This window comes from Nothobranchius furzeri, chromosome 12 (genome assembly GCF_043380555.1).
Source record: "Nothobranchius furzeri strain GRZ-AD chromosome 12, NfurGRZ-RIMD1, whole genome shotgun sequence".
Lineage (NCBI taxonomy): Eukaryota > Metazoa > Chordata > Actinopteri > Cyprinodontiformes > Nothobranchiidae > Nothobranchius > Nothobranchius furzeri.
Window position 1 is genome coordinate 11,696,834 of NC_091752.1, and position 18,733 is coordinate 11,715,566.

The 18,733-nt window shown below is 41.9% G+C and overlaps 2 protein-coding genes across 3 annotated transcripts in view; one reads left to right on the forward strand and one right to left on the reverse strand.

Moving 5' to 3' along the window:
• LOC139062058 (spectrin alpha chain, non-erythrocytic 1-like) overlaps positions 1-18,733 on the reverse strand; it is a 610,856-nt gene that overhangs the window by 284,127 nt on the left and 307,996 nt on the right. The gene's annotated exons all lie outside the window — the stretch shown is intronic.
• Positions 1-18,733, forward strand: part of LOC107375791 (inositol polyphosphate-5-phosphatase A) — a 302,051-nt gene that overhangs the window by 236,091 nt on the left and 47,227 nt on the right. For both annotated transcript variants that reach the window (XM_070542253.1, XM_070542252.1), the window contains exon 9: positions 5,901-5,985. In XM_070542253.1, the coding sequence (XP_070398354.1) occupies positions 5,901-5,985 (85 nt within the window). The remainder of the gene's footprint in view (positions 1-5,900; positions 5,986-18,733) is intronic.

The following is an 18,733-nucleotide window of genomic DNA, read 5'->3' on the forward strand; positions in this document are numbered from 1 at the left end:
CACTGCCTTAGGACTGCCGCATACTGGATGTTTTTCCCTTTTCACACCATTCTTTGTAAACCCTAGAAATGGTTGTGGGTGAAAATCCCAGTAACTGAGCATATTGTGAAACACCCAGACCGGTCCATCTGCCACCAACAACTATTCCACGCTCAGAATAGCTTAAATCACCTTTCTTTCCCATTCTGACATTCGGTTTGGAGTTCACGAGATTGTGTTGACCAGGACCACGCCCCTAGATGCATTGAAGCAACTGCCATGTGATTGGTTGATTAGATAATTGCATTAAGGAGAAGTTGAACAGGTGTTCTTAATAATCCTTTAGGTGTGTGTGTGTGTGTGTGTGTGTGTGTGTGTGTGTGTGTGTGTGTGTGTGTGTGTGTGTGTGTGTGTGTGTGTGTGTGTACAAATAAGGAATAATAGTTAAAGGGAATTTACGGAGTTTTGAATTTTTATGCTCGCGATTGCCCCCTCAGGCCAAAAGCGTAACGGCAGCTTCATTAGTAGGCTCGTGCACGAGGCGCACATGCTGTACGTGCACACTCAACGAAAATAACAGCTGAGACAGTCCCTTGTGTGTGTGTGTGTGTGTGTGTGTGTGTGTGTGTGTGTGTGTGTGTGTGTGTGTGTGTGTGTGTGTGTGTGTGTGTGTGTGTGTGTGTGTGTGTGGCCCGGAGGACAGAGGACAGGAGAACACGCAGCTAATTAATTAAATAATTTGGTTCTGTACCTTTCTTTTCAGCACAGCCAACAAAGGTTTAAGATGGGTCAGTCTGTCAGCTTCACAGAGCTTCCCTTCCCTTGCTTGAAAAATTGTTCCCAAAATGAAAGTTGAACCCACATCTTTTTTATCTGTGAATTCAATGCCGTTCGGCGAGTCTCAAATAAAAATTTGGGCATCTTACTGTAAAAAATATACCATTAATGTAAAAAAAGAAACTCTAAATAAACAATATTCACAGGGTATCCGCGGGTCCTTAAAAAGTCTTAAAAAGTCTTAAATTAGCTTTTCCTAATTTAAGGCCTTAAAAGTCCTTAAAAATGACAAATAATCCTTAAATCCAGTTTCCAAAGGTCTTAAATGACCAAAGACCCAATAAACAAGATTCTTTTATTTCTATAAAAATTCCGTGAATTTCTAGTTAGTGTTCAGCATTTTTTGTGTATGATGTTGACGTAAGCGGAACCGTATGCAGTCAGTTGGTTGTGAAAGGGGGCTATTTTTTTTTAGATGAGCACATTAGCTGGTTAAGCTAGTGGGAACTTGCGCCATGGGAAAGGGCAAGTTTAATGGTAACTGGATGGCTAATCCCACGTTCGCAACGTGGTTAGCACCGGTTCCAGGCAATAGCTGGAAATTATAGCTTAAATTTAATTTTTAAAATAGCTCAAATTTGGTCAAAGTGGCCTTAAAAAAGGTCTTAAAAAGTCTTAAATTTGGCTCCCTTAAATCTGCAGATACCCTGTATTCGCATCTGGAATCGAACCCGAGTCTTCACTTTACTAGGTGAGCTAAAGCATCAGTGACGTACTTTGCATCTGTAACATTTTATATCCTTGATGACAGCTGAAACACTGTTCAAAGAATGGTTCGGAGCGAAAATGGGTATTTTGTTGCTAATTTGCAGGACATATCTTGAAGAAAGTTCTACAGAAAGCAGCTAAGGGTCCTCAGAAATGTAGCTGCCTTTGTCACTAGGTGTTATGATGGCAATCTACTGATAGCAAATGCTATGGGCAATGCCTGAGCGTGAGCGCGCATGAAGCAGCCTGCTCGACCCGAGCAGCTCTCTTTTTCTGTGATTTTACAGAAAAACAGGCAATCACAGTAAAAATGCCAGGGCTCATTCTACAGGACCAGGGCATTGCAGGAGAATGTATGAAGAAGAAATTTATTATTTCTATACATGTTTTGGCTGTCAAACTTCCATAATGCCCTTTTAAATATAAATTATGTGTGTTAATTCACTTTTACAAGGGGTAAAATGGAGAACAAAAGAAAGTCTATTTTGAAATAACGTAACTATTTTCTAATAACTTTCTAAAAATAATGTTTATTTTATTTTTTAATTCTAAAAGAAACAAAACGGTGAAACATTATTACAACTGAAAGGGAATTCATATTATTATTATTATTATTTTGATGAATAGGATTTGATTTGGTTAGAACAAAACTGCAATAAAATAAATAACTCATAAATTAAAATAAACATGCATTTTTATACTTTTTTTCATGGTATTTAAAGTTAATTAAAATATATGTCTAAAAATAATCATTATTTGTTGATCAGCTTGAGCCTAGAGAAACAAAGGCATTATTCAGATATTCAAGTTTTTATTTATTCAAAAAAATATAATATAATATAATATAATATGTAAAAAAATTTACACCAAATAACACAATGTTCTCTTGGTTTATTAGTTAAAAACATGTCGGTTTTAGTTTAGAGGATATTAACACACACACACACACACACACACACAGCTTTCAGAACTGGCTCTGTTTTATGACAGACATCCAGACAGAGAACAACCACTAAGAAAAGCTTTTGCTCTTTTTATGGCCCTATAAATATGTTGTTATCTGTGGAAGCTGCTGTGAGATTTTTCCACATGATTAGCGCCGATGGCGAGCCACGCATCCTGAATCATTAATTTAGCAAGAGCCGGCGCTACATTCACCTTAATTTCTAATCTCTGCTGTGTAGAAGAGCTGCTTTTAAGCAGGCGATGAGGCGCGCCGGTTCATTATATGTCGCTTAGGTGCATTTTTTAAATTATGTTTTGAAAGCATTGGGACACTGGCTCTAAAGGCTTGGAAGTAATCCATGTCACAGCGGATCTATACCCTTAATGCATTAAACATTAGCAGGATAAGTGACATTTAATTAGGCCGGATTTTGAAGACCTTTAAAAGTAATCACAAGAGTATTTGTTACCAGAGTTGATCAGCCAAAGAATAATCTGTTATTTGGCCCTAACCTGTGTCTGTAGCTCCACCTAACTGGTCTCAGCTGTAAACCAGATTGTTTTTTTCTGGGTCAGAGAAAGACCTGCTTTCCTCAGGAGCAGGGGACCACCTTAAGGTCTCCCAAATGTCTTAGTTTCACTTTTCTCGCTCTAATTTAGGACAAAATGCTCGAATGTGAGTGAGAAGCAATAAGATGAGCCAATTGTCTCTGGACTTTGTGCTGCTTGTGGGATTTCACTCATTAGTTTGGTAGTTAAAGAGCATCTTTAAAATTGTAGTAAAACATCATCTGAGATCCTTCGTGGCATAAATAGCAGCTGTTTAAGAATACTAAATCAGGGGATAGGGTGACCACATCCCAACTTGCCAAATGTGGGACAGAGATACTCAATGTGGGACAACGTGAAGTTGTAATGTAATGAGAAAAAACAAACAAACAAACAAAACATGTATTCTGCCTTTTAGCCCTAATAAAATTATTATTTGTATTATCATCATATATTTCTTGTGTATATTTTATTTGAATTGAACATGAAGCAAACAGTAAAAGCTTTACTATTTCACAGTCCCTCTCACGTTACCACAACATAACTCTGTAGTGGCTCTGATCATTTTAATAACATAGATAGGTCCACAATAATAAAAACATGCAGGTTTAAAGGGACTTTACGGAGTTTTGAATTTTTATGCTCGTGATTGCCCCCTCAGGCCAATAGCGTAACGGCAGCTTCAATAGTAGGCTCGTGCACGAGGCGCACATGCTGTACGTGCACACTCCTTAACGAAAATAACAGCTGAGACAGTCCCGTGTGTGTGTGGGTGTGTGTGTGGGTGTGGGTGGCCCGGAGGACAGAGGACAGGAGAACGTTCAGCTAATTAATTAAATAATGTGGTTCTGTACCTTTCTCTTCAGCACAGCCGAAAAAGGTTTAAGATGGGTCAGTCCTCCTGCATGCTCAGATCATTCCCTTCCCTTGCTTGAAAAATTGTTCCAAAATGAAAGTTGAACCCACATCTTTTTTATCTGTGAATTCAATGCCGTTCGGCAAGTCTCAAATGAAAATTTGGGCATCTTACTGTAAAAAAAATACCATTAATGTAAAAAAGAAACTCTAAATAAACAATATTCACATCCAAAATCGAACCCGGGTCTTCTGCACAAGAGTCCGACGTCTTACCAAGTGAGCTAAAGCACCAGTAACATCTTTTGTATCTGTAACATTTATATTGTTGATGACAGCTAAAACAACGTTCAAAGAACGGTTCGGAGCAAAGATGGCTATTTTATTGCTAATTTGCAGGAAATATCTAGAAGAAAGTAGCTAATTTCCCTCTGGGATTAATAGTGTCTTTGATTGATTGATTCTAATTTTAGGTAAGAGAATAAACATCAGATTGAATCTGTAAAAAAAAATAGATCTAATCTAATAAAAGTTTCTTAGAGTTACTTTTTGGCTCAAATGTCTGAGAATAAGTGATGAAAGCTTCCATTTATTAGGCCCGAGCAGCGAAACCGTCATCCTTACGTTTTTTTCAACCAGCCACTCCTGAAGGTGTCTGTCCCCATCTGTCCCTCCCCGTGGTGATCTGAGCTTCAGCTCTAACGGAGAGACGCTCATGGAGCGCTGCAGCAGGTGCAAACTGTCTAGTGGGAAAGTGTTGCAGCGAGTTTTGGAGCTACGCAGAGAAATGGCAGAATTCAAGGAAGAGCAAAAGCCCGACGTTGGTCAGTTTTCTGTTGTGTGTGTTACCAAGTTGGCTTATCCAAGGAGGCCACACATCTATCCCTGAAGTTAGTAAAAAAAATCACTGCCTTTATGAGGAAAACAGACCTGTGGAAAAGAAGGATGCAAGCTGGAATAACTGACATGCTCCCCCAACCTGTCTGTTGATATTGTGAACAAGGTTGTAAGTTCACACCTAACATCACCGTGTGAGCGCTTCAGCTCCTACTCCTCTGATGTGAACACTGATGCTTGGGACAGGGTGTGTGATCCAAGTGCTGCAACAGGAAGTGGCTGAAGAACAGCTCTTGGAGTTTTCCTGTGATCGAACACCGAAGGCCAGATTCCAGCAGGCGAGTCTACAAACGTTTGGGCCTCCCTCTCACAGGAGGTTCCTGAGCTGGCTGCTGAGGCTGCACAAGTGTTGCTCCTCTTCCCTGCCTCCTACTTCTGTGAATCATCATTTCAACTCTGACTGTGATGAAAACTAAGCACAGGGCTCGTTTACAAGTGGAAGATGATCCTAGAGTCAGTTTGTCATATTGAGACGGGCTCATCCTTCTCACTAGTAGTTGATGTTACTGATGACCTGATCACTGTGTGTAGGAAAGCATAAAGCAAAGGATGAGGCCAAGTTTTCCTGTTTTCTGCCCAAACTCAACATGTTCATTGTGTTTAAAGTCTGTGTAAAAAAGTATTTGAACTCATTAACTAAATAAAATGGGTTTATTGAAATTGTTTCAGTCTTTTCACTGAATTTTTGGGGAAGATTTCAAAAAGACAGTTAAAATGTGAATAAATTAGCCCAGTGCTTAAAAATGTTCAAACATTTTTATTTTAATTTCTATAACGTCTACTTTACCATGAAACAGAGTATTTATGTTGAATGTTTAGAAATAAAATAAATCTCTGCAGTATCTGGGAAGACATGAGGCTGTTTAGAAGATCTTACGAGGATTATAAGGGGGTCCTTGGAAAGTGTTTGCCCCATAAGAGGTCCCTGGCCCCCAAAAAGTTGGACATCCCCTGTTCCATAAGTCATTTCAGGCATGCTACTGTAACAGCCCACCAGGTGGCGCTGTATCCCACCTGAATGGAGCTCCCTCTCAGATACTGGGAACCATGGTGGTAATCATCATGTACTGTATGTTTTCTCCTGATGGGTTTTCCTGTAATCATTTTGGATTTTGGATCGTGTTTTTCAGGATCACAGACCAGCGCTACGAGAGGTTGCCATATTTTATCTTTGGGGACTTTAACTTCCGGTTGGACTCCAAGCAAGTTATTGAGGTGAGTGTTCCTGCTTTGGAGGCTCATGTAGGGGTGGCACTCAGCGGTCCAATAATCAGCGGACCTGTTCAAGGTTAAAGCTTTGTTGGTTTCATTCAGAAGGGAGGAAGGAGGGCAAGATCTGAATGTCGGACTCAAACCACCAAATCACAGAGGAAGCTCTTTTTTAAGTTTAATTCAAGGAAACAAGTTTAGAATATAATCAGTAAACATGAAATTCCATCCAAAATCCATCCAGAAGAGACATCTTATGCTCTTTTTTTTTTTACAAAACAGAAAACGTCATCAGATTAATTATTAACAAACCACTTCAATAAACTTGAGTTGGACTGTAAATCGACCATAAGACAACATAATGAATGAACTTAATAACCCTTCCAAGCTAACGCTAACCCTAATATGTGGTTCCCATGAAGGATTTTCATCAAACATGACACCAAAAACGGGATTTCCTTTAACCTCTTGAGTTCCATACATCCATTTTCAACAATACATCGGTACCTCCGTCATTAAACTGCATTAAATGAGTTTTCTTAAAGTTGAGTGACAACCTATTCATGTCAAACCAGTTTGTGATTTTCAGTAAGTCATCATTTATCACTTTAATACCTTCATAAATGTCTGTGTGGCAAAGAGAAGGAAAGCTTTGTCGCTCCGCTGCTAAAACCCTGCAGAAGCTCCAGTTAAAGGAGACGTTTTCCACTCAGCCGGACTGCTGCTGCAGTTAATGGTCACCAGTTAACCTCATCAGAGGTTTGAGGATTCAATAATAACTTCCCGTGTTCATCCTGCAGGTTCACTCGCTGGTTCTACAGTCAAAGTTACTAAAACTCTCATTTACAATAAAAACGTAATTAAACCCAAAATAATTTGCTAGCTGAAAAAGTCGTTTTCCACATACATTTATTTGTAAATAAAAACAAACATACATTTAAAGCATGTTTGTAAACAGGAACATAACACCAGAGGAAGAAGAAAATCAGCAGTTTTTATAAAAGGTTTTAGTAGTTCTAGTTACAACCAGTCAGCGTCACAAGCCCCGCCCACTCTCGCTACTGGTTCAACTCTGAGTACAAAACGCCAAGGCAGGTGCACGTTTGGTCCTGTCAGGACGCTCCGGTCAAGTGGAGACAAACGGGCCTTTTGTTTCCACCGTTGTCCCTGTTTTGTTTTTGCAGTAAAATTGTTTAGAGTTACTAAAGAATTGATTTTTCATTTAATCTAAATAGCTAAAATCTCCCCGGAGCTGGAGGCCCGACGTGGAGGAACCAGTGAAACTAGTGTTTTGGTGTTTTTGGTCGATTCTCGTTCCTGATGCTCGGGATTAGTCTTCCATCGGAGCATATCAGTTTGTTTCCACCTGTCCTCCTGAAACAATTTTCCATATTTAACATAAATCAGACTTTTCTTTGGATTATTGATTCAGTAGAATTTTCCCAATAAATAAAGAAATGTGCTCAAAGTGGGAAAAGGTGTGTGTGTGTGTGTGTGTGTGTGTGTGTGTGTGTGTGTGTGTGTGTGTGTGTGTGTGTGTGTGTGTGTGTGTGTGTGTGTGTGTGTGTGTGTGTGTGTGTGTGTGTGTGTGTGTGTGTGTGTGTGTGTGTGTGTGGCTGCACAGCTACAGCTTGATAATGCACTAAATGAGGCGCCTCCTCGAGCGTTCTCAGGAGGTGCGGGACAGTGGGCTGGGGGGACTCTGGGTGGCTGGTGTTTACTTGGAGACAGGCAGATGTTGTTGTTTTTTTCAGAAACCTGCATGGAGATCTACCAGTCCAGGCCCAACGGAGACCCTGCTGCTAGCAGCCAAGAGGGCCGTAATGTCAGCGATAAACAAATGGGGTGAAACCTCGGTGCAGGATGTAACTCACAGCCTGGAGGCCATTTTAAGCCCTTTAATGACAATTAATGTCAACAGGACAATTAGTGCACATCCACTGAAGTGCTTAGCTGTAGATGGGCTTCTGGTGGATCGATACTTATCCGCCAAGTGATTCAGACACCTTGGCCTTTCCTTCCCACCCAGCTCTTTCTTTCCCCCCTTTGCCCTTTGCTCTGCCCTGGATTAATTAGTAGAAAATAGCCCAATAGCTACATTGAACTGCTTTTGATTTCCTGAACACTAGAGTTAATTCTCAGGCACCCACTGGACCCGCTGGTCTTCCTTAGAGAGTCACTGATCACAAAGTACTCTAGTAATTGTCTTTACAGCTGCAGACCACACCAGTCCTCCTGGATGACTGGACTCTGGCCAGCGACCAGGGCGGTGATGAGAGGAGGGATGCTAGGATGCATGGAAATGTTGGCGTCTTTTAAACCAAGTGGGTTTGTTATTGTCAGAAAGCAAATTCCAGGTGGCAAATTCCTGGCATGCTTGTGCGTCAGGATCAGTAACCACAGACCTGCAGCCGCCCCCCCCTTGTGCCCAGCCCAGGGAACCCCATTAATTGTGTCAGACGGAGGGAATTGGTTTCAATTGACCCCCATTCAGTGGCCCTTTGAGTGGCGAACAAAAGACACAGCCACGTGGAGACTAATGCTGGGGCTGAGCAGCCTGGAGGTGGTCCAGACCCCACCAGCTCTCTCCTTCTTCTCCCATGGGTCTTATCGCGCTTTGGCTTGATCATGATCTGCATCAGCGCTAATAAAACAAGAAATCATGCAAAGAAAAAGGTTTTGAAGCTTCATTCGGCTGAATTATAGTAACGGGAAACTTCACAGAGTACATGTTGGTAGGTTTGATGCAGTTTGAGTATCTTGGTGCTTCTAGCTGATGGAAAACCCCTGAAGCGTCCAAATGCAGGTTTAGCTGGGTGTGTGAACGGTTTACACGAAGCATTCATTCAGGTTTACACATCAAAGCTAATCTTTAGCTACGGGAGGGTTAACCAGGTTTAGATTCACCAGAGCAGCTATGGGATAAATCTAAGTTCATCCCACCTTCTACTGTTATTATTCACTACTTTTAAATGTTGGGTGAAATTTCTGCAGGAGTTTGATTTCTTTCCTACTTTCTGTTAGAAAATATTAGAGGAGGTGAAAAACATTTCTATGAGCCCGACTCTTCTTCTGCTGCCGTTCCTGCTCTCCAGTGGTTTTGGGAGCAAATCAAGCAGCCCTTTCCCTCCACATGACGGTCAACAGTAGAGTTTTCATGAATCTATAGAAAGATTTAATTCTCCAAGTCTTTGATGGATCTACAACTTTCAACCTGTTTAAATTAGTAAACAAAGTGGGTGGATTGTTCAGCATTTAACTGGTTTAAAACTCATGAATAACTTTGGTAAAATTGTGAATTCCCTTAAAATGTTTGTACTTTAGCCCACCTGTACTTTTAGTTAGAGGTTTGTTTTGGTTGATGGGAGTGAAGTTCTGATTTAATAAGGATCCTGCTCGAACTGTTCACTCGTTGGCTCGTTAAGTTTCATGTCTTTTAGCAGCTTGTTAACTTGATGCAACAAATACAAGATCTTCATCTTCAACTAGCTTTCAGGTATTTTATTAAAAAAAGGGTGTTGAGGATCTACTGCTCTGTCACAGGTGAGGGGTGGCCTCCGTCTGCCTTTGGTTCCACATTTTCAGTAGGAGGTTACAGCGATGGGTGTCTGCGGTGCTTCTGCCTCCAGCGGGGCCGTTATTCCAGGGTCAATGGCAGAATCAGGGCTCTGTGCCCAAATTCCCAGTATATTTAAAATCCCTCCTAATTAAACTTAATAGAATGTAAATTTAATATCTGCAGAGATTGTGTGCTGCTGGTCGGCCGGCTCCAATTTGAAGAATGATGGAGGCCAGCCAGAGGGTTAATTGCTGACTTGATCTACTGTCACCCAGACACGGTGTGGGGCTGTTTTAATTGAGGCTGAGCTGCTGCTACACGGACAGATTTCATTAGACAAGCTGGCTTCTCATTGACTGGATTAGCGCTCCCTACTGGTGTCAGCAGGAAGAGCACAGGAGTCCGGGTCGGGCATCAATCTGCCTTTCTTTGTCCTGTGTCCTTTCTTTTGCTCGAGCAGCATGAAATTAAAGGTGGGGCCAGACTGTTCCCTCTCTGAATGGATGTTGTAATGTGCCTTGTAATGACAGAGCAGCCGGCTTTCCTCACTGAGGAATCACTCATGCACTTTGGAGCAAAAGGAGTTAAATCACCTTCAGGACGAATGCCTTTTTTTATTTTTGTAACAGATACAATTTTATGTTAATATTGGAGAATGAGGTGTCTTTTAAATTTGCCTGATTTAACTGCAGTCGTGCAGTCTCAGTCTGGGTAGATCATTTCCACAGGTAAGAGCAGGACCATTTCACTTCTAGCCCCACTCTGGCCAGCATGTATGTGCTGTTTCTGGCCAGCTATAAATCAAAAGGCAGTCTTTGTAATTAAGTGTACACTACATTAGTCAGGCTAATTAATTTTGGAGGCCATCCATCCATTAACCAGTGGGCCAGCACTGATTGGGCCTCTGTTCTCAGGAACTCCTGACTCCAGGGACCATGATCCTCTCCGGCTGCCCGCAGCTCCCCAGATAAACAGAATATATAGAAAGAAGTCTGATAAAGTAAATAGAGCAGCTACCCGGTGTTGTATTAAGCATTTTATTGCTGGATAAAATAGTATTGACAATTCTTTCATGCTGTCTGTCTGGACTAATAAAACATGCCCTACCTAACATCGTCTTAGTTGTCCTGAAGCCGTAAACCTAATCTGTTTATGGCTCCATGCAAGTCAAAACAGAATAGTTATTACCTGCTATTCAACCCGTTTATGACTTCATAGGTAAAGCCTGCGCTGATATTTCCTCACAGTACAATACAGACATTTTATCTGACAAGCAGAGTGCAATCTATCACAATGAGGGCCTATTATGTCCCTGATAACCCATCTGGATGTAAAAGGAGACTATTCCCTCTAGACAACAGCGCTCTTCTCTCTCTCCTCTGTTTGCTCTCTATGCTAATGATCATTGCTCTGGACACACGGGGAAGAAAGAGTTCAGCAATGAGGGTGTAACTTGAGCAATGCTACTTTGATGGGAGCACTGTCCATATAATTAAAATGTTGGCAAATGAAGAACAAGCAGCGGCTTCTGTTGGTGCTGCTCATTAACAACAGGCCATTTGAGCCCGGCGCCAGTCAACCTATTGTTGTTGTGTGCTGGGGGGGGGGGGGGGGGGGGGCTCTGAGGCTGGCAGCTAGGAGCACCATGCCAATGGTGGGACGGCGTGACAAACCAAGCCAAAGATGAGCACAGAGCCTGGCACCAACGGGACCTCAGGGGTTTAACCTGAGTTACCCTTCAGCCCCAATGGAGCCACTGATGAAATGTCTGTTTTTAACTTAAATCTGGTTTCTTTTCAACACTTGTTGTACTGGACAAACAGAAAGTATAATTTATGGCAATTAATTTGCTGTTTAGTTAGATATTGGCCAGAGGCAAACTTCTTTTGAATGATGTGTGTCAAGAACTTTTCAATTCATCTCAGTTTATTTCTAAAGCGCCAAATCAGGACCAAAGTCGTCTCAAGGACCTTCACACAGTAAACATTCCAATACAGGTCAGGTCATTAAGCCAATCAGTAACAAGTTTCCTGTATGAGAAACCCAGCAGGTTGCATCAAGTCACTGACTAGTGTCATAGTCTTTACAGCAATCCTCATACTAAGCAAGCATGCAGCGACAGTGGAGAGGAAAACTCCTTTTAACAGAAAGAAACCTCCAGAGGATCCTGGCTCAGTATAAGCAGCTATCCACCACGACACACACACACACACACACACACGCACACGCAAAGTAGTGTTTCTATGGTTACATTGTGATTTCTTAGTAAATATTCTATTTGGCGAGAGATAAACTTTATTGTATTTATCCTAGTGAATCTATAATTAAACGGGTAAACTAGTAGTAGCACATCCAGCGTCAAGGAAAGCAAAAAGTTATTTTCAGGAGAGGGAGAGTGTTTAAGTGATTAGCAACAGTGTGCTAGCCGATGGCCCCCTCCATGAGGCCACCACTGCTCAGCAGAACATCATTGTAGCTTAACTTATCAAGCTAGATTAAAACCTCAGATGAAAAAGGTTTTTGGATTTTCACGGCTGGAATTTTAAGAAAATCTGATGTTTGTGACTAGCGGTGTAAAAACAGAAACTAACTTCCGGTCAAAGTCCTGGATAGCTGGTGACGTTCCACAAGGAGATCTGCTGAAACAGCTGTAGTAAACAACCCAACTCCGGTGTTTCTGCGTTAGCATTAGCAGAATGTGTCATCAGTCAGATGTAGCTTCTAAAGCCGGTCACATTGGTTTTTCCTCCGGGATACGGTGACCAGAACGGATATCGGAGAAGTTCAACCGAACTCTGACCCCGCTAGCTGGATATCACTACCGGAGGTGCAGACATGTCTTAGACCGTTTGACTCAGAAGACCCGGTTTGGACACCAGGGAGGATTCTGTTCATCTTCAGAACCAAAATCAGTTCAGTTTGTTTACTTTTGTTAAATATTTCATCTCTGTGCTCCACCAGGAGCTCCCATCTGACTCCAGGTCTTAGCTCCATCATCTATCCCAGTATAATTCAGTAATCTACAGATAAATAAATAATGTGCAGCCAGTTTTATTGCTGCGTGTGTGTGTTGATGTAACTCTGGTAATATTTAACCGATAATTTACCAGATTAAATCTTCCAGATGATGGAGTAACTCGCTAGCTCGGCTCGTTGTTTGCACTAATCCAGGATGGCACAGAGGTTCTGCCGGTCCCAGGAGGATAGTGTTGAAATATCAAGATCATCTTTTAGATTATATCTTTGTGTGTGTGTGTGTGTGTGTGTGTGTGTGTGTGTGTGTGTGTGTGTGTGTGTGTGTGTGGTAGCTTTCCCTAAATGACTTGTTTTTCCCTTACCGGAGCTAACACGGTTAGCAGTCATGCTAATGGGACTCTGGAGTCCAGAAGTAGTGGTGCGGTTCCAGATGGATTTATAGATGTAGGGTATAATTTTAGATCAGACCTGTTATTAAAAATGCGTGTAGGACACGGACATATGGCTCAGACGTTTTGCTGCAGCTGTAAACGCAGTTTTCTGCAATAAATAAGAGCACAACACTAAATAAAATACAGTCATTCACAATACAGCAGCTAGCTTGTTCTACGTGTTGGAGTGACGTATGCAGAACACAGATCTTCACTGTCTGAAGGAGAGGATTTGGATTTTCTGTAATGATTTATGACAAAAGTCCTTAACAACATGAACCCAGTTCATATTTCTATAGATGGTAAAGTCTAGTTATACTGAATTTGTACCATTTTAATGTCGAGTCTGGCCAATGGCTTTAAGGCTAAGCATGAAAGAATGTCATCATAAAAAATACAAAGGTTTTTACAACTGATTGGTCAGAAATACTTCTGAAAACTGGTGAAGAGCGTTTCCAAAAATATTCTTGGAATTTAGGGGAATTGCACATTTTTTAATTTAGATGTGCACATTACTGCCACCTACTGGTCACGGTACTGGAGTGATACTACCAGCTGCCAGTGGGTCATAGAGTTACCCCCAAATTCCACTACCTCCGCTCCGCTCCGGTCCGCCCCCGCCTTCCGCAGCCGCTCGCTTCCGAACTCAATTTTTACTGGTACCCACTCTACAACGGCTCCGCTCCGGTGCGGAGACCTGAGGAGAGCAAACAAGCATGCGCGGGATTTTCGAGATCTTGCGATACAGTCCGAGCAATAAACGCGGAAGTTAGATCCAAACACCCGTTGTGTGGGAGAAGCATCGGCATGAACTGTTCAATCTGCCTATGATTTGTGTTGAGAGATCAGCAGTGTTTGGATCAACAAAGTGTGACTACTTTGATAGTGGAAACTGTATTTCTGGCTTAATTTTGTGCATTTAAACTTCAGCCGCCATTGATAGTGGTTAAAAGTTGTTAAATCTGTGCATATGAAACAAAAAACGCCTTTTGTTTATCGATTTATTGTGAAATACGGAAATTGTGCTTGCTCCTTTTCCTGTTGGGCGGTTGTGATTTCTGTCCATTTACTGCGGAGGTGCTCCGGCGTCCGGCGAAAATAGGATCGATTCTATTTTTGCCGGACGTCGCACTGCCGGAGCACGGCCGCAGTAGTGGAATTGCTCTGACTGACTACAACGGGACCGATTTTGCTCCGGCGTTCGTGTCGGAGCAGAGCGCAGCGGAGCGGAGGTAGTGGAATTTGGGGGTTATAGACGCACCGTAGCAGAAGGAAAATGATTATGCTCAGCATATTGGTGTAGCCACGCTCCATTCGAACCGCCGCAGCCCAAATCAGTCTCAGCACTCTATTGGTTTAGTGGGCCAGTCACAGCACTCTATAGCTTTGGTGGGAAAGATGATGCGATGGAGCGGAACAACTAAAATGGCGGCGGTGGCTTGTTTGAAACAGCTTTGGCATCAACTTTGGACTATTTAGACTTTGGCTTTTCTCTGAGTCAAGAGCAGGTAGAGGTACTTAAGTCCTTTATTTAGAAAAACTATGTATTTGTGTCTTCTTCTACAGCGCATGGTGGACTGGCTCGTTGCCTGACATCTGTAGCGCCAAGTACGTCCCGTTGTTCATGGTCCAATAGCATGCAAAGACAAGTGTAGATTCCATTATGCATTAAAGGCTTTACACCTTTTGAAAGTCAGGATAAAGCTTTAAGTTTTTGTTTGAATACATTCGGTTTTTCTCATTTTAAAATCTACAACTTGTTTTGAGTTATTTATATATTTATTTTTCAGTATATTTGTATATGTTTTGTACGTATGATTAATGGAAACGGTTGATCTATAAGTGGGACATTTTAAAATATTTTAGCTGATTTAAAGCTGAGAGTTGTTGCACCTGTTCTATGTACATATTTGCTGATGTAATTTTCAAAATTTTTACTATTTAAGAGAAGATCCTGTCTTTGAAGTCAGATGGGTGTCCAGCTGCAGCTAACAGTGATGCCTTTATTTAGTCCAGAAATGTTGCATAGGACAGGGATCCCTTTGTGCCAGGGACATAGTGTCCAACATGTATGATGTCAGTCTATTTTTGACTAATTCAGTCCTCACTCTTTGTAAACTAGAGTGGCTGCTTGGATAATATTACTGATTGTTGTAGGAAAGCCTGAATATAATTGTTTCTGCTGTTTTATCCAGTATTTGTGCAAATTTACGTAGATGCTAAGTAACAGAAACCTAATTAACCGCCTTGATTTATAAAAATACCTCTTATATTAGTCACATAGTGTAGCTCTATGACAAGAGCCACTCCGAATTTCAGGAAAAAGTTTTGCACAAATGTTTTGACCTTGTTCAGAACATCAGGAACAGTTGTGAAGACATTTAGGAGGATGCATCCAAACATCCGACACTGCGTGAACAGCCAGTTGCAAAATGTACAAACAACAATCAGTGTAATCATTCCTGAGGAAAAGGGCAGGGGAGCTACTTGTTTCAACAAAAGCTTTTAATAAAAAACTTATTTAAAATAAAATGTTTCTAGGATCTCCACGCTTTGAAGCTGTAGTCCGCGCTGCTGTACTACGTTCCAAGCCTCCTTTGCTTCTGCAGGACTGACTTGAATAATGAAAGCTCATATCTTCCATTATGAATAGTTATTAATGAGTAGCCGAGTCAGCCTCGGATCACAGAACCGTATTTGTGAAGGAGGCTGATGTGTTACTGGTCAAAATGTTTACTGTATTTATATTAAAGGGAACACGTCAGGATCCTTTAACCAACTTGAGCATTCACTTTTTACTGTGAGTCTTTACTGTCAGCAGCTGAGTGATGTTCCTGCACAGCGGCGCATTGTAAGACTTGTAAACTCGGTGTTGGCACCATCGGCCTTTATTGTGCTCTGCCCAGTGTCATTAAGTCACTGGGCTCCAGTCACACCCTCACCCATCATATCTGAGAGGGGCCCATTATGGGCCACATTGAGAATTCATGGGCCTCTCTCCGTCTTTGTGGGATAATTTATCTGCGGCGGCCATGCTTTTGGGCTCTTGCAAAAGGAGTGGCTCAAGGTTTTGTCTTAGAGGAGGCCCAAAACAAAGCCATTGGAGCTCATTTCTCCAAAAGGGCCTGCTCTTTCAGGGGGCAGTGAGAGCCGGGGCTGGGCTAACATCTGTTTGTGTCCAGAGCCGGGGAGGACCACAGAACAGCGTTCCTCAGTGGCCCCCTTCTCCTCATCATGGGGGTCTTTGTTCCCAATTTCATGCTATCAGAGCGGCAGCATGTTTTCCTGCACAGAGCTGTCAGGGGCATAAAGGGCCCTGAGTGGGGTCACATCAAGAGGGATGGGCATGAAAAATTAGTAAAATGTATCACAAAGCCCACCCACTAGATGGTTGCCTAGCACCTCATAGTGGGCTGTCAAGACCCCTCCTCCCCCTTTGGTGACTTCCTCCCCCTCCGCTGGGCTGAATTACACCCCCAGTTTATCCTGGTGGACATTTAAATGAAAAGATGTAAACAAATTAAAGCTGCAACAGCTAATTTGGAAAACAAATTAGCTTAGAACATTTTTAGATGCCTCTTAACATCGTTCTAACGTCATATAGCTAGAAATATTTTGTGGGGATCAGAGAAATTAATTAAGTGTTTCTCTCTCATTTGTCTTAAAACCTCCACCAATAACACATTTCAGACCAAAACCAACAACTGGACTAAACAGTTGTCGGTCTGACCGAACCACCACACCTCCCTGGGTCCTCCACTCATCACACACACGTGTTCAGCAGCAGAACACCACGGGTGTGAGAGGTTCTCCGTTCATTAACACCAGAGAAGGAGAAACAGCCGGCTGCTACTGCTTCAGCTTTAGGACAAACTACCAGAGTCCCAAAGAGAAAACCACCATTTAAAGTCACGGACAACAAAAGACATTTGGAAACGGTGCCTGGTGTTTAGAGCTATCTCGTTTCGTCTGTAAATGTGGATTTCTCGGGTTCTGGCAGAACCCTCTTCCCCAAGGTGAGAGGTTAGTGTTCTGTGACAATGTTTGCATTCAAAACCTAGCTTGCTTTGTGGGCAACGGAGGCACAGGAGTTAAGAGTTTGCCCCGTAATCGGAAGGTTGCAGGTTCGAGCCCCGCTCAGTCTGTCACTGTTGTTGTGTCCTTGGGCAAGATACTTAACCCCCCTTGCCTGCTGGTGGTGGTCGGAGGGACCGGTGGTGCCAGTGCTCGGCAGCCTCGCCTCTGTCAGCGCGCCTCAGGGCAGCTGTGGCTACATTGTAGCTCATCCCCACCAGGGTGTGAATGTGTGTGTGAATGGGTGAATGGCTGATTGTGTTGTAAAGCGCCTTGGGGGGTTCCAGGACTCTAGGAGGCGCTATATCAAATACAGGACATTTACCATTTACTCTGTAGATGTGCAATGGCAGCTTTAAAGCCCAATTTACCAAATGATTCAGTGTTCTTGATGTGAAAAGAGGGTTTGTGCCTCATCAGGGTTTTCTCCTCCTGGTAAATAAATACCTGCCCACCTGATGGTGTCATCTACTCTCAAATGAACCTGTTTCTTTTAAAGCTGCCGCATTTAATCTAAAATTCATCTTCCTGAAGACAAACCTTTTTCCACATTTGTGGTATTTGGTGTTTATGGTGACCAGAGCTCCAGCAAACAGAAATAAATGCTATTGTAAAGCAGAGTAATGAACTCAGCATGCTGAGTAGACTCTCATTTATCACCAGGTCTCAGTAATTGGCCAAACAACAGAACAACTCGCAAGCATTGATTCCCACTTGAAGCTACGATGAAAAAAGTAAATCAGCCGATTGGGGTTTGTAGCGCCTGCTAAATGTTTAAAACCTTTTATCAGTTCCACAAGTGGGAAACTTGCAGCTCTGTTGGTGTTCTGACCCACTTTAATTACGATTGGTGATTAAGCCTTTACAGCCTGAAATATAATTTAATGACTTAAAATCTTTATTGTCTAATGTTCAAATAACAACTATTTTATAATTAGTGTTATTTAATAGGCTATGTGCACGCCGATACGTGACGTAATTTCTGCTCAAACGTAAAGATGGGCGTAAACATCCGGTAGCCGCTTGTTCTGCCCAGGGCTATGCAATGTTCATAATTTAGGGATAAAAAAAGTGTTGTAATTCATCTTTAAGATTTCATTTCGGAAAAGGTAATTCCTATACAGTGAGTTTATTTTGAAGGTGTAGACTTTTGTCGCAAGGCATTATGGGTAGCAGAAGCCCTTTGTCATGAGAGAAGAAACGGTTATTAAGAGAAGACCTGCCTCTCAATGATTAACCTCATCCTTGTGTCATGAATCTTATCTACACCTTGGAAAGCATTGACTGAATGTTGATAGAACATTCTGGTTAACTTTGTATGTTTTTTGGATGTTATTTAGGAACCGGTTTTGAGTATGTTGAAACCAACAATTAGCCTTATCCCAGCAGTTGATTTAGCTAAAACTACTGTACATTAGCATAACAATGATGCTAACGGTCCATTTAACGTTTTAAAAGACTTAGAAAACTACAGTTATTACTGACAAAAGCTAAAGTTAACAATTTGAAGTTTCAGTTGTATTTATTAACATGATAAGGAGCTAATTATTTGTTTCTTGTTTGTTCTTAGTTTCACTCGTCCTTTTCACCGAGCTTTGAGTCACGTTTGTAATGACTTGTAAACTGACAAGTGGATTATTAAAGGAGCAAGACGCTCAACATCCTGGCTCATGAAAACAGAGTTTGGCTTGCTGTTGAACTGCGTTAACATACA